The 13,877-nt window shown below is 54.4% G+C and overlaps 2 protein-coding genes across 8 annotated transcripts; one reads left to right on the top strand and one right to left on the bottom strand.

Annotated features, from left to right (window-relative positions):
• Positions 1-299: 299 nt before the first annotated feature.
• HSPB7 (heat shock protein family B (small) member 7) lies at positions 300-2,789 on the top strand. Of its 7 annotated transcripts, none has more exons than XM_025048517.1 (3): positions 300-492; positions 1,046-1,191; positions 2,610-2,789. In XM_025048517.1, the coding sequence occupies exons 1-3, from the start codon at positions 300-302 to the stop codon at positions 2,787-2,789; spliced, it is 519 nt and encodes a 172-aa protein (XP_024904285.1). The 7 variants fall into 7 exon arrangements, with proteins under 7 accessions (XP_024904285.1, XP_024904286.1, XP_024904287.1 ...); XM_025048518.1 differs by having other exon boundaries at positions 300-486; XM_025048519.1 differs by having other exon boundaries at positions 300-486; positions 1,046-1,176.
• An 8,026-nt stretch (positions 2,790-10,815) lies between these two features.
• Positions 10,816-12,278, bottom strand: SRARP (steroid receptor associated and regulated protein). Its single transcript, XM_006914326.1, has 2 exons — positions 12,197-12,278; positions 10,816-11,243 (listed from the first exon to the last, which is right to left on the bottom strand). The coding sequence occupies exons 1-2, from the start codon at positions 12,276-12,278 to the stop codon at positions 10,816-10,818; spliced, it is 510 nt and encodes a 169-aa protein (XP_006914388.1).
• Positions 12,279-13,877: the final 1,599 nt, after the last annotated feature.

Below are 13,877 nucleotides of genomic sequence, written 5' to 3' on the forward strand. Positions count from 1 at the left end.
GAGGCCCCGGGGCTGGAGTGATGGGCCTGGAATGCTGGGCCGTGAGCTCAGCCTCACGGGCCTACGCGTGTTGGACTGTCAGCAGGACAATCTCACTGGAGAAGATTTCCAGCCCCCTCTGGGCCACGGCGAGGCCTAAATTTAGCTGGTAGACAAGGGGCTGGCCCCAAGCCCAGGGGCAGTCGGGCCTTATAAAGCACCGGCAGTCAGGGCTCGGCACGCTCCCCCAGAGCCTGTCGCCCGCACTCTCTCCTGTCCACCCCTGCCCGCCTGGCCAGGGCCCGGCCGCCTGCCCGTGGATGAGCCACAGGACCTCCTCCACCTTCAGAGCGGAGAGAAGCTTCCATTCCTCCTCATCTTCCTCGTCCTCCTCAGCCTCCCACGCCCTCCCGGCCCAGGACCCACCCATGGACAAGGCCCTGAGCATGTTTTCTGAGGATTTTAGCAGCTTCATGCGGCCCCACTCGGAGCCCCTGACCTTCCCAGGCAAGTGCTCGGGGCTCTGATGGGAGGGGAGACTCACAGGTAGGGGACACCTGCTCTGGGGCACCTCCAAGTGTGGCTGTGGCTTTGAGCTGCCAGGAACAGGTGTTGCACAGCTGCAGCCACATGTGGCCACCAGGACAGATGTGGCCACAGAGACAGATGTGTCCCTGAGAACGGGCAGGTCTCCAAGGAACAGCTGTGGCTCGAGGGTCAGCTATGGTGCCAGTGGCCACACAGCACCAGTGGCCAGGTCCTCCCTGGAGCCCTGGAGGGCTGCTTGGGGTTGAGGGGTGGGACACAGCCCCTACTCCAGGCCTGGAGACAGTGTCACATACACACGCCCACACCCGCCCCTACTCCTCCCACCCCTGTACCTGGTGGCCCCATCCCCACCATGGAAAAGGTGGGCTGCAAAAGGTGGGGAGGGGTGGGCCGAGGGAGGGGTAGGAGCAACAGCTGAGGGGGAGGCCAGGCCTGGAGGGCCACCCCTTTCCCCAGAAGAAGCAGCCAAAAACCTGGGTTCTGGGTGCAAGCCTGCCCCGTGCTCAGCTCACCGCAGCCCCCTCTGCAGCGCGTTCTGGGGGGCCAGGCAACATCAAGACACTTGGAGACGCCTACGAGTTTGCAGTGGACGTGAGTGACTTCTCCCCCGAGGACATCATCGTCACCACATCCAACAACCACATCGAGGTTCGGGCTGAGAAGGTGAGCCAGCCTATCCCATCAGAACCCAAGCTCCGCACTTATACCCTCTGCCCAGTGTCCCCGCTCCTACGTTCCATCCTGGGACCCCAGACATTGGCCAGTGTCCTCCCACCCCCACCCCAATCTCCCAGGGCAAACTGGAGACCTTGCTCCCGGAGCTGGTGAGCCTCAGGGCCCATTACTGCCGCTGTCGCCCAAGGCTGCCAGACCCTTTCTTCAGGAGCCAGGGCGGCCGAGGGAGCCACGGGGGACGGGAGGGCACGGTGGAGGTGGAGGGATGCGGGCAGGGGGCTCCTGAGGGATGAGGCGAGAGGAGGGAGATGAGACAGTGGCTGAGAGAGGACATCTCTCCCGGCAACATGCGGGGGGGCGGGGACTGACCTGCAGGTAAGAGTTCCCTCATGTGACGCCCTGCAAGCCCTCTGGACCCAGAGGCCGAGACCCAACTCAGGGACCCCTGAGTTGGGCCCAAGGCTGGGCAGAGGCCCTGCAGTTCAGGGTTGCACACTCCAAACCCTCCACTCCCTCTACCTATGGGGCTTCGGGTCACTGGGTCACTGAAGTCTCTGAGTCCCAGCTCCCAGGAGGCCTGCACCCTGAAGGAAGGTGTGGCTCAGCTTGAACGGGGATGCCACCCCCAGTGGGCCACAGCCACAGGTGCCCGTTAAAGGACAGGGTCTGCCCAGGGCTTCCGACAACCTGACTTCGTCCCCGAGCCTGGGAGGCTGGATGCCCGGGTGCCCCTGTTGGGGAAGCCGAAAACTGTGAGCACCAGGACCAGCGGGCAGCACGTGCCAGCCTTGCCACCCCCGCCAGTGACTCAGCCACCCAGGCTCCTCTGGACACTATGTGCTGGCCTAGTCGTGGGGGCAGGGCCGCCAGCCCAGCCCTGACGGTAGACAACCAGTGAGTGTGTCTGGGTGTCCAAGAGGGCTTGGCTCTGCCCTGTGCCACCTTATCCTCCTTGCTCAGAAGCCCCAGATTCTGCCACCGAGCCTCCTCTTTCTCTTAGTACCACCGCAGGCTACGCAGACTTTTTCAATGAGCATATGAGGAAGCTCTGCAACCAGGTACCTATTCCAGAGATGCCACATGAACCCCTGGCGTGTGCAAACCTGCCTAGAAGCCTCACAGACTCCTGCATAAACTACAGCTACTTGGAGGACACAGAACATATTGATGCCCCCTTGCCCCCCATTAGGAGCCCTGGAGTTCCTTTAAGCACCTCTGCACTTGCTCCTGCCCAGTGGCCACCAGCACTCTGGACAGCCCCTCCGCCAGGCCTCCGCGCCTGAGACCGGAACCCCTCAGCGTGCGGGGCTCTGGCCGGGCTTATCCTGGGGAGAAGGGGCTGTGGTTCAACGTGAGCAGGACGAGGGGCAGGAAGCGGCCTGCCCTGACCCATAGCCCTTCCCCAGCTGGCAGCCGATGGCACAGTCATGAACACCTTCGCTCACAAGTGCCAGCTGCCGGAGGACGTGGACCCCACATCAGTGACCTCAGCCCTGCGGGAGGATGGCAGCCTCACCATCCGGGCTCGGCGCCACCCACACACAGAGCACGTCCAGCAGACCTTCCGGACAGAGATAAAAATCTGAGGGCCACCCCCTTACCCTATCTTCCCCTGACTCCCCCACTTGCTCCCCCACTAGCCTGCCAGAGTTTTCCCAAGCTCCTTATGACAGCTTCCAGGACATCTCAGCCCAGGTTCTAGCCCTGACACCCCCCAGACCCCAGGTGGGTCATCCCCCCCAAAAAACAGAGGCCTTCTACTCTGCCCAGAGCATGCCAGGGAACCCCTTGCCTCGCCCGTGGCCCCCAGATTCCAGATGTGGCCTCTTCCACTTATCTAGCAAACAGGGATTGGGTGGAGAAAGGAAGACCCCACTCTAGGGAAGGGGATGGGACAGGCACGCTCTCTGGGCAGCTCATCTCCAGGACGGACAGATGGACAGATCCTTTGATCTGTAGAGTCTCTGCAGGGCAGGGGTTGTGGGGAGGGAACCTGGGAACCCCTTGGCCAAGGAGGGTGGGAGAGGCAGAGGGAGATTACAGGCAGAGGTGCCTACCTAAATCGAACTGCCTGGGTGCACAGGGGGCCAGAGGAGAGAGCCATGGTGGAAACCTTCCCTCTGCTTCTCTCTAAGCCCCAAACCAGCTGCCAGGCTACCTGCCCACCTGGTGCCGCCATCCAGCCAGCCATGCCAGGGCAGGGCCACATTGGGTCTGTATATAGATGGGGTTTTTCCAACACAGCTGGTTCACGATAAACTGTGAAAGTCCTGCCTCTGTTACCTGCTCCGTTCCCCCAGGCAAGGCCAGGCTGAGGGGTGGGGCTGATCTTTCTCCCCCCTCCCCCCACCCCTAGGCCTGGGCTCCAGAGGAATGTCTCCACTGAAGACAGGTAACCCAACAGACGTGGGAGAGAGAGCATGGGTGGGGCTTGGGGTCTCGAGGTTAGACCAGTGTCTTGCCAGCCTTCCCTGTGGCCAGATGCCTCCCCATCCTCCCCTTCCTTCCTTAATCTATGAATCTATAGGTTTGGGGCGTGTCTACTTCATGCGGACGCACACACCTGTGGTCCTTCAAATACTAAGCGTTACCATGGGTTGAAGCCAGATTCAGAACGTTCTAAAATCAGACTTCAATGTCCATTTTTATCAATGGGGAAACTGAGCCTCTGAGCATCTGTGTGACCAGTTACCCGCTGAAGGTTGGACATGAACCCAGGAAGTCAGAAGCTGCTCTCGAACTGCCCCCCACCCCTCCCCACATCTGAGAACACCTGAATCATAGACAGAGCCCCCAACCCAGTTCCCTCCTAGTCCCCAGGCCAGAGCAGGAACCTCCAGTCAGCCTTTATTCTGGGGAGCCCCAGGTATCCCCAATAACCCTGGCTCAGTCTTCCACATACAAAAGCAGGGGTGAGGGGAAGGGTGGTTCAGTTAGTCTTGGGGCCCCTGGGGCAAGTGGCAGAGCCCGCCTCTGCTCTCGGCGCCCCTTGGGTCATTGTTCTGTAGAGTGGCCTCTCATCCCTGTCATTATGGGGTCTTTAGGGGACAAATGGGGGTGAGGGAGAGGGCGTGGGAGGGCCCTGGCATTGTACCCTGCACACATAATAAACGAAAGAATCACAGACTTCTGGAGATCACCTGCCTGAAGTTCTCAGACTTGGGGTGGGGTTGGAGGCAGCTGGGGGAACCTTCCTTGAGATTTTGGGGTAGGAGTAGTAGCTCAAGAAAAGCTCAAGACCTCACAGAAATGTGGGTGTCCTTTGGCCTCCTTTCTTGGTTCCCAGACCTATCATGGCAAGACTCCCCGAATTATTTCCTTGAAAAACCTTTCGGTGCCTCTCTTTCAATGGCCAGCCAGCCCCTGCCATTATGTGCCAGGCTCTGTCCCAGGCACAGGGACACCAAAGGTGGGTCAGCAGCATTAAGTCGCGAGCCTTCTTAAAACCTATCTTGTACCACGTGGGCTCTGAGAATCAGAGAGGCTGAGTAACTAGCCCAGGGTCACACAGCCCCTGGGGCAGAGCAGGGCTGGAAACCGGTCGGGATGTTGGAGTCTGGGTTCTTTCTGGAGGGACCCCCCCCCTCAGTACCCCACACTCCACCAGGCGCTACAGAAATTGGAGTGCCAGGCACTGGCCAGTGCAGCTCGGGCTGCAGACGGGAGCAGGGGAGGGACAGTCGGCGCGGTATTTCCAGCCTCCGTGACTCACTGATTCCACTGGGCTATTTGCAGCCCCAGCACTCATCGCCGCGGGTTTGGGGGGAGGAGCTGGACCAGCTTCCCCACCTTCCTCGACCCCCATATGGGGGTCAGGCTCACCTTGGCGTCCAGACCCCAGCAACGCCCCACTTGGGCGCGGCTGGGGGTGGGGAGCTGGACAATGGGGCTGGGAAAGGAGTCAGCTCCCCACGTAGCCAATGGGGCCACATACTTCCCGCCCCCACCCCACCCCCAGGCCCCAGCTACCCGCTCCCCAGTCTGCGGTTTAGGGGACGAGGGTTTCGCAGGCACAGAGCAGCGGCTGGGGACTGGGCACGTCCGCGCTGAGGGAGCCCTCCAGCCAAGGTGACCCTGCAGAAGAGGAGGGCAGGGCTCTGGGGACGGCAGGCGGGCTCTCGTCAGCTCCGCCCTCCAGGCGCCTGGGCCGGCAGCAGCGCTTTGTCTCCTAGGGCCCCCCCACCCTTTCCAGGCTAAATATAGGCTTGGCTGCTGGCCCTGAGCCCCGCCCCCACCCCAGGAAGAATAATTATAGCAGCCCCATTCATTGAGAGCCTAGAGTGTGCCAAGCACACTGCTCATCCTCACAACAATCCGGCAAGGTGGGTACCAAAAAGGACAAGGAAGTTCAGAGAGGTCAAACAACAGGCCCAAGGTCACCCAGCTTGGAAGTGGCAGGGCTTTGGAATCCTTGGCGGTGACTCTGGAAAGCCCTTTGCAGGGTCAGCCCTGATCAGTATCCCGCACCCCTGGGGGTACTAGGAGGCAGCTCTCCCTCCTTCCATTCTGGCATCCTGTACAAGAAAGGGGACTCCCGTATCTCACAGCTTTTGGAGGGGGCCTGAGCAGGAGGCAGAGGAGGTTGAAAAGATACCACCCTCCAGAGCTAGAGACCTGTGAGAAGGTCCAGGTCGGGTGGTGCCTAAGACCCTGAGTAGTGCGGAGGACCTAGAGGGTTCCCTTGCTTTTAAAGACCTAGCCAGGCCAAAAGCCTCCTCTTCCAGAAAGCCCTCCAGAGCTGCCGGCTCAGAGTCACAGACAGAACCCAAAGAACCTTAGGCTCACACCTTGTCTTGAACAGAAACTCAAACTCAGATGAAAAGAACACATGTGTGGGGGGAAGGAAGATCTTGGGGCCCTACCCACTTGGTTGGCCAGGTCTGTCCCCTTAGGGAGTCACTCCAAACTCCTTACAGTATGACAGCATGATGTGGAAACTGAGGCCCAGGGTCACACGGCAAGTCAGTGGCAGAGATGGAATGAAGACCCAGAATTCCCAAAGGTCAGGCCAGGGCTTCTCTACCAGACCAACTCCCCCATCCCTACAGCCACCCTTTCCCGGCCTAGAGGTAACCCCGCCTCCGACATTGTATCCCCCGCTCCCACATCTCCCCTCTCCCTCCATCCACTCCCTATCTGCCTTAGAGCCCAGTCCTGCAATAGCAGAGGAATAAGGCCCTATTCTGCCCTCTTGCTCTCAAGTGTTGCACGGGAAACGAGCTAAGCAAATGTTTGTAGGATTTTTTTAAAAAAGCTAACAAGCTTCAGTAAAGAGGGGAAGGTAATTCGCAGACTCCGGAACCACACGGCCTGGGTTCAAATGTTGGCTCTGCTGCTGCAGAGCTGTGTGATCTTGAGCAAGTAACTCAACCTCTTGATGCTTCAGTTGCTCCACCTGCAAAATAGTTCTAACAGGATCTACCTGCTGGAATTGTTTTGTGATGCATGTAAAAGGCTTGGCACTTGGTAGTGACGCAGCTCACATGTGCCATGCATTGAAATGCCCAGTAGGGCTCAGCTTATTTCGTATAGATTTGGATCTTGACGTCCCCTAGGGACTTCTCTCCAGGAAAAACAGGTGAGGACTTTTCTGGGAAGAGCCTGTCTGGGCCCCAGGGGTGGAAGTGGGAGAGGGAAGCCTCTGGAAGCCTTACTTCCCTCATCTATAAACAAAGATCAGGCAGCACCCTCCCAGGGCTGCTGTGAGCTCAATACATGTTAAGCTTTTGTTAAAACTGTTGTGGTTGTTTTCTGAACAAGGAAAAGTAAGGTTCCACCCACCTCGGCTCTGCCCTCAAACAAGAGAGGGTCCTGAGGCACTGGGTGACTTGACCCTGCTGGATGGGTGCCCAAGGCAGGGGCCTCTGGGCAGGGCAAGGTGTTGTTTATAGTCAGCACAGCTGGCTTGGGGCTCGCTGGGAGCAGCCAGCCAGGCCAGTCCCAAGCTCTGGGCCCTTCGGGACCTGGACACAGGGACAATCTTCCAAGGAAGTCTGAGGGCTACAAGACCGGGTGGGGGCCCTCTGGATGCCTCCCCGCAGGTCAAGGCACAAAGCCGGGCTGCTAGCCCAGGGGACCGAGAGGAGAGTGCAGGACAGTAAATCTGCCCCTTTCTTCCTCCCTTTCTTCCCTCCTTCTCACAGGATTCTTGACCATTTACTATGTACTGGGCCCTTTAAGACACTGGCAACTGCTAACTTAAAAATAAAAAGATTCTGCATTGCAACTAAAATGGCCTTGCTGTCAGTTGCTGCAAGACTTAGATTATTAGGGCACCTTAGGCTGTCTCATCTTTCACAGGTTGTCAATAGGTGGTATTTATCATCTAACTAACTTTTGGGGCACTGGAACCTATCTGAATGAAGAATTATTTTGTCTTCTACTTGTCTTTCTACTGATTAAAATAAAGAATCCTGTCTTAAAAAATAAAATAAAAAGACTTTTCAAAGAGAGAGGGAACAGGCATTTATTCGAGATCAGTAGAGTCGCTATTCAAGAAGCACTGATTCGGGCAGAAGCCCCATAATATTCTGATTAAGAAACAAAGGCAAGGAGTATTTATGAGAAAGGGAAGGGGAGCGTTTACATCAGTAGAAGGAAGGCATATCTATTGGTGCGGATAACCTAATGGTGACATTTATTCTAAAGAATTTAATTTTTAGTTTGGTAGCCATCGGTTTGGTGGTTATAATGTCTGCTTTATAGTTGTCTTTGCAAACGGTTCTCTGGGGCATAAGGTTGTTTTAGGCTTAAGCCAAAGGTTATTTTGCCCTGTTTTAACATTCCCAAGGTTTGAGGCATAAGATGTGTGAGGCAGTTCCTCTGGCATGGCAGCTTTGCCTCCATTTTTAAGTGGCTTTGTTGTTGTTGTTGTTGTTGTTGTTATTATTATTATTTTGACAGGACACATTCCTGAATTAAGCATGGCTGCCAGTCTAGGAACACATTCACTTATCCTCGACTTCACCACTGGCTTAATAGTCTTTCATTTATTTATTGATCTGTTCCCTCAACAGATTTTCAGTAAGTGTGGTAGATAGATAAAGCGCTGAGATCACACCACTTCCATTTAAACCCTGGCTCTGACACTTACTGGCTCCGTGACCTTGGGCCGGTTGCTCAACCTCCCAGAGCCTCAGTTTCCTCATCTGTAAAATGAGGATAGTGGTGAAGGGACTAACTGAGCTATTCTCCTCTACCTGTGTGCCTCATCTCAGTGAGGGCCCCTCTCACCTGTTCTGTCCCCCAGACACACCCTAGATGCTACCAGGCCCTAGAATGGGTCCTTGGAAAATATGTATTTTTCCTTCATTTACTCATTCAACAAATGTGAACAGAGCACCTGCAGGTGCATAGTCCCATCGTCTGGGATTTGGATTTAGGCTCTGCCTCTTTCTAGTTGGTGACCTTAGGCAATCGCTTCATTTCTCTGTGCCTCAGTTTCCTCATCTGTAAAATCAGACCACCTCACGTGTCTGGTATGAGAGGAAGCGAGGTAGCATGTGGTGCATATAAAAATGTCAATAATCATTATTCCAGATGAGAGGGGTGTTGGTTAAATTGAAAGTCTGGCTTCTGAAAACCTTGACTCCACCGGGTCTCTGGCCCCTTATGTCCATGCCCAGCCAGTTCCCGCCTTCCCCTTCCAGGTGGGAGCCGAGTGCACTCCAGTCTGAGGATAGGGCGACACCTGCTGGTACAAAGCTAGACGTGCAGCCACAGCCCTCACCCTTCTAGTCTTGATTCTTACTCCAAAAAGGGAGAGGAAGGGGTGTATGTCACCCAGATTATTCTGTCACCACCTTTCTAGTTCAAACCATCACCCCCTTTTCCTGGACTAAGGTACAGCTTCCTAAGCTTCTGATCCCAGCACAAGATCTAGAGGAAACGTCTTAAAAGCGAGGTCTGCTCACAATTGCCAACGGCGCCCATTTCAGAATAAAATCTAAAGACCTTTCATCAATAAACAAACACGAACTATTATTAAACATATTTATTACAAAAAATGAAAAGTGAAAACCTCGTCATGGCCTGCGAGACCTCACGTGATGTGGTCCCTGCCACTTCTCTGGCCTCTGTTTTGTGTGTGCATTGCTAGGGAATAAGCACTTTCACGATGGAGACTCGTCTGTCTTATCACTGCTCCACCCCAGGGTCTAGCTCAGAGCTTGGCACACAATGGGTGCCCAATAAACACTTGGTGAATGAATGAATGAATGAATGAATGAATACTCCAGCCAGACGGAATGACTCCGTCCCTTCTTCCTAGCACACTCCCCATCCCTGCTTTGTATGACTCACTCACTAGCCAATCTTTATTTTTTCTCTCTTCTCTCAGATCTTAGACATCACTGCCCGCAGAAAGCCCTCCCTGATCTCCTCTCTCAGAGTGGGCTAGGCGCCCTCCTCCAGCCGCTACAGCATTCTATGCGCCCTGACTGTTGCACTTAGCAGAAGCTATGACGATCGATAACCACCTCCTTTCTGGCCTCCCCCATCGGGCTGTGAGCTCCTCGAGGACAGGGTCATGACTGTTCTCTCTGGATCCTCTCTGCCCAGAAGAGACCTTGCCTGGACGAGAGGCCGTTGGCCCTGAGGTCAAGAGCAAGAACTTGAGCACCAGGCTTGGCTGGGTTCTAATCACACCAGTACCAGTCCACGGGGACTTGAGCGTGTCCCTCAACCTCTCTGTGCCTCAGTTCCCCAATCCGCGAAATGGGTGCAAAAATAGTGCTTTCCGTGCTGGCACAGAGCAAATGGTCAATACGTGGAAGCTACCAACTCTGTAGGAACTTGGTGAAACCAGTCATCGCGTAAGTGAACATTCAGCAATTTTAATCTGAGAGCCTTGAGATACATCCTCAGATGGGTTGATTTGGCGTTTCATACCACACTGCATATCTTAGACCTACACACACCAGTGACCCCACTTCCTCCTGGGGAACATGACTACCTCCACACTTGTATGTGAGCCGAGGTGACAGCAGCCAGGGTACCGTCCCTGCCTGTCGTGGTGGGGCGTCCTGACCCCAGTCTGGTCTGCCATGGGAGATGAGGCCAGGCAGGGGGAGGGCGGCTCTCAGTGTCGGCTCCTTCTCGTTTTTCAGATCAGAAAAGCTCTTTGCCCCAGTCACTTTCCATCCCAGCACCCCGTTTCAGTGTCTACACAGCGCTCATTTGGTCACTGTTCAAAATCATCTTTATTTATTTGGTCGTTTAACCCTTTTCCCTTCCCCTTCCCCCACCCCACCCCTACTCCCAGAAAGCTGTGGCGTCTTCCCTGGCATTTTGCAGAGAGTGGAATGTAGAAGATGCTCCATGAGAATTTGCTGTATGAATGAATTAGGATCTTTCCATGTGGCTGTGCTTTATTCTGCTTCTGCTGAAAGGCTAACAAAGGTAGGGAGGAAAGAGGAAGTAAGGTGCTTTTGAGTGTGTACTTGGTGGCTGATTCGGATGTCCTTTAGTGGGTCTAATGCTCCTTCTTCCTTGGCTCGGGCACAAAAGACTCCTGTTGGCTGTGGAAGAGGGAGCGGGCTCTGGGAATTGCAACCCTTGGACACTCGAGCCTGGCAAGCCAATCCCCTGCTCTCATGGGGTCAGGCTCTTCGGTTAATCTGCCTGCCCACAGACACAGGAGGAGAGGGCTTTGAGAGAGCCTATGACTGTTTCCCAAGCTGAAGACCTTGAGGGCCCAGTCTTCAAGGGGCTCCCCTTGGCTTCAGGAGCCTCCTGTGAGCAGACTGTGCTGCATGGGGAAGGACCTAGGGCCACAGTCCCTCTGCAGGGTGGCAGGGTACCCCTGGCCTGGGCAAGGTGTTCCCCACCCAGGGGGGTCTCCTGAGTCAGATGGGGCTGGCTTTCTCCACAGAACAAGATGTAGGTCTTCATTAGAGGGGTGACAGGTCCTAGGTTGGGACTTGGGGCTCTGGGCGGCCCTGGGGATGCTGCCAGGGAGAGCTGTTTCCCACGGGTACAGTCGATAATGAAAGTTAGGTGAGCAGTGGGGACGGCCTTCTGATGGTGGGCCGGCTTCCCACCTAGAAGGAAAGGACCAAAAGTTTGTGTTAGCGTGACGCGGGATGCTCTACGTTAACGCATCTGTTGATCCACTCATTCACTCACTCCACGAGGGTTTCACTGTGGTTTGGTTGACACACGAGGATGGAAAGACAGTGGGGTCTAAGAGCGTGGAGTTCAGCATCAGAGACCTGACTTTAAATCCTGCCTCCCCCTCATCAGCTGTCTGCCTTCCAGGAGCACAGACCACGGCCTCAGAGCCTCTCAACTTCCCTGGGACGGGAACAGCCCGGGCCTCCTGTCAACATGCAGGTTCTGGTACAATGGCTCTGGGGTGGGGCCTGAGGTTCTGTATTCCTAACAAGCTCCCAGGGGATGCCAGGGCTGCTGGTCCCCAGACTACACAGTGAGTAGTGAGGTCACAATCAGGAGGAAAGCCCCAGCCACCTTGTGCAGATGAGGAACCTGAGACTGAGCCTGAGCAGATGTTGGTGGTCCTCGGGCAGCTCTGTGCTGCTTCTCTTTCCCCACATGACATCAGAGCCTCGGAGGACAACATCAGTGCCCGGCGCAACTGGCCTGGGGATCCCTGTTCTGTCCTCCCCGCCCCACTGAGGGCCCAGCACAGGGAGAAGCAGCCATAAACCAACCAATCGATTTATCAATTAAGCAGGTACCAGAGCAGGTCTCTCTGAATCTAAAGCCTGGGCCCTTAAATAAGAAACTTTGCAAGTTATCCAAATAATAAACACATTCATGCCCTTCACTACATGCTCTTCGCCATGACACAGGCAGGCCCAGGAGGAAGTTTATTATGTTTCGTTAGGTTGGTTAACACAAGAGATAAAAGTGGAGGCCTGGCCTGAGAATCCCGACAGCCCCCAAGAAGATAGCTGCCCTCTGTCCCCCGCCTCCCGAGCGCCCCTTCAGCTTGTCTTCCTCCGGGACGGAGGCACCCTCTGCCACCTCGTACCTGAACTGATCTCTAGGTCTGTGTCAAGGCCCGTGATGTTCAGGCCAGCTGTCTGGTCTCTGGGGTCCTCTGAGGGGGCCATTGCTGCAGCCGCAGGTCCTTTGCAGTCTTCCACCGCCTATTCCAGGATGTAGTTCCCCACCCAGGGACCAGGCCTTTTATACTTACAGGGCCCGGATCCGGATCCTCTGAGTGAATTCCACTGGGAGCCACAGGAACTGGCCTCGGGGCAGTTAGGGGATTACTTTGATCCACAGGGTTATGTCAACAAGACTGTTGCTGGGTCTTTGGGAGGCTGGCCTTTTTACCAAACAGACACTGTTTCTTCCAAGGTCAGCTGCTTCCTCACTTGGAGCAGGACTCGGAACCTTCTCATCCGGACCTCAGTTTCCCAGATCTCAGTCATCGTCTGGCTGCATTACCAGCTGTGTTTTATTATGTTGTCTTTTTTTTTTCCTTACCTAAGAATTATATGGAATACTACTTACTTAACATGTCCTTTGTTTTAGTCTGTCTGGGGGACCCAAACGACAAACACTTATTTCTCACAGTTCTGGATGCTGGGAAGTCCGAGATCAAGGCCTCTGTGGATTTGGTTTTTGGTGAGGATCCGCATACTGCGTCCTTACCTTGCAGAAGGGACAAGGGAGCTCTCTGGGGTCTCTTTTTTAAGGGTTCCACCCTCATGACTTAATCACTTCCCAAAGGCCCCCACCTCAATACCATCACACGGGGGTCAGCTTTCGAAATATAAATTTTGGGAGGACACAATCAGTCATAGCATCCTTTAAGTCAAATAAACTGTTTTTACTGAAAAAGAAAAATATTTTGAAAAGAAAATTGGTATTGTTTCATTAAATGGAAACAATATATAGCATTACTGTAAATAAGAAGTAACTATGTACAGTAGAAGAATAATGGTCGTCCAAAGACGTCCATGCCCCAATCCCCAGAGCCTGTGTATGTTCCTTACATGGCACCAGGGACCAGTGCTCCTATGAGAATCTAATGCCTGATGATCTGAGATAGAACTGAGGAGGTGATGCTAGCGCTGGGGAGCAGCTGCGAATATAGATGAAGCTTCTCTTCCTTGCCTCCCACTCACCTCCTGCTGTGTGGCCCAGTTCCTAACAGGCCATGGACTGGTACTGGTCTGTGGCCCAGGGGTTAGGGACCCCTGGCAAAAGGGACTTTGCAGGCATGATTAAGGGTATTCTGGTTCTGACACCAATTCTGATGTGTGTCTTTTTTCCCCAAATGACTAAGCAATTAACTCAGTTCTGACACTATTTACCTGGAGATAGTCAGACCCCACAGGTTAAGGGCTCAGTCCTATAAGACTGCCGCCCTCCCGCCCCCTTCAGATGTCAATCTCAAGTCCAGGTTCTCCTTGTGCTTCTGATATACAGATTGGAGATTCCCGCAACCTCCTCCTTCAGTTGATTAATTTGCTAGAGCAGCTCACAGAAACATTTTACATCTTAGATTACCAGTTTATTATTAAAGGTGAGGAATGAGTGAAGAAAACAAGATGAAGTCACTATAGCTAAACTAACTTAAAAATGGAGTCTGTATAGTCAAGCTGACAAAACTGGTTCAGACCAGATGGGCTGAAGCATGAGGAATAGATTTTATTTTACTTTAGCCTAAGGACTTAAACTTTATATATATATATAATAAT

This window comes from Pteropus alecto, unplaced genomic scaffold (assembly GCF_000325575.1).
Source record: "Pteropus alecto unplaced genomic scaffold, ASM32557v1 scaffold125, whole genome shotgun sequence".
Lineage (NCBI taxonomy): Eukaryota > Metazoa > Chordata > Mammalia > Chiroptera > Pteropodidae > Pteropus > Pteropus alecto.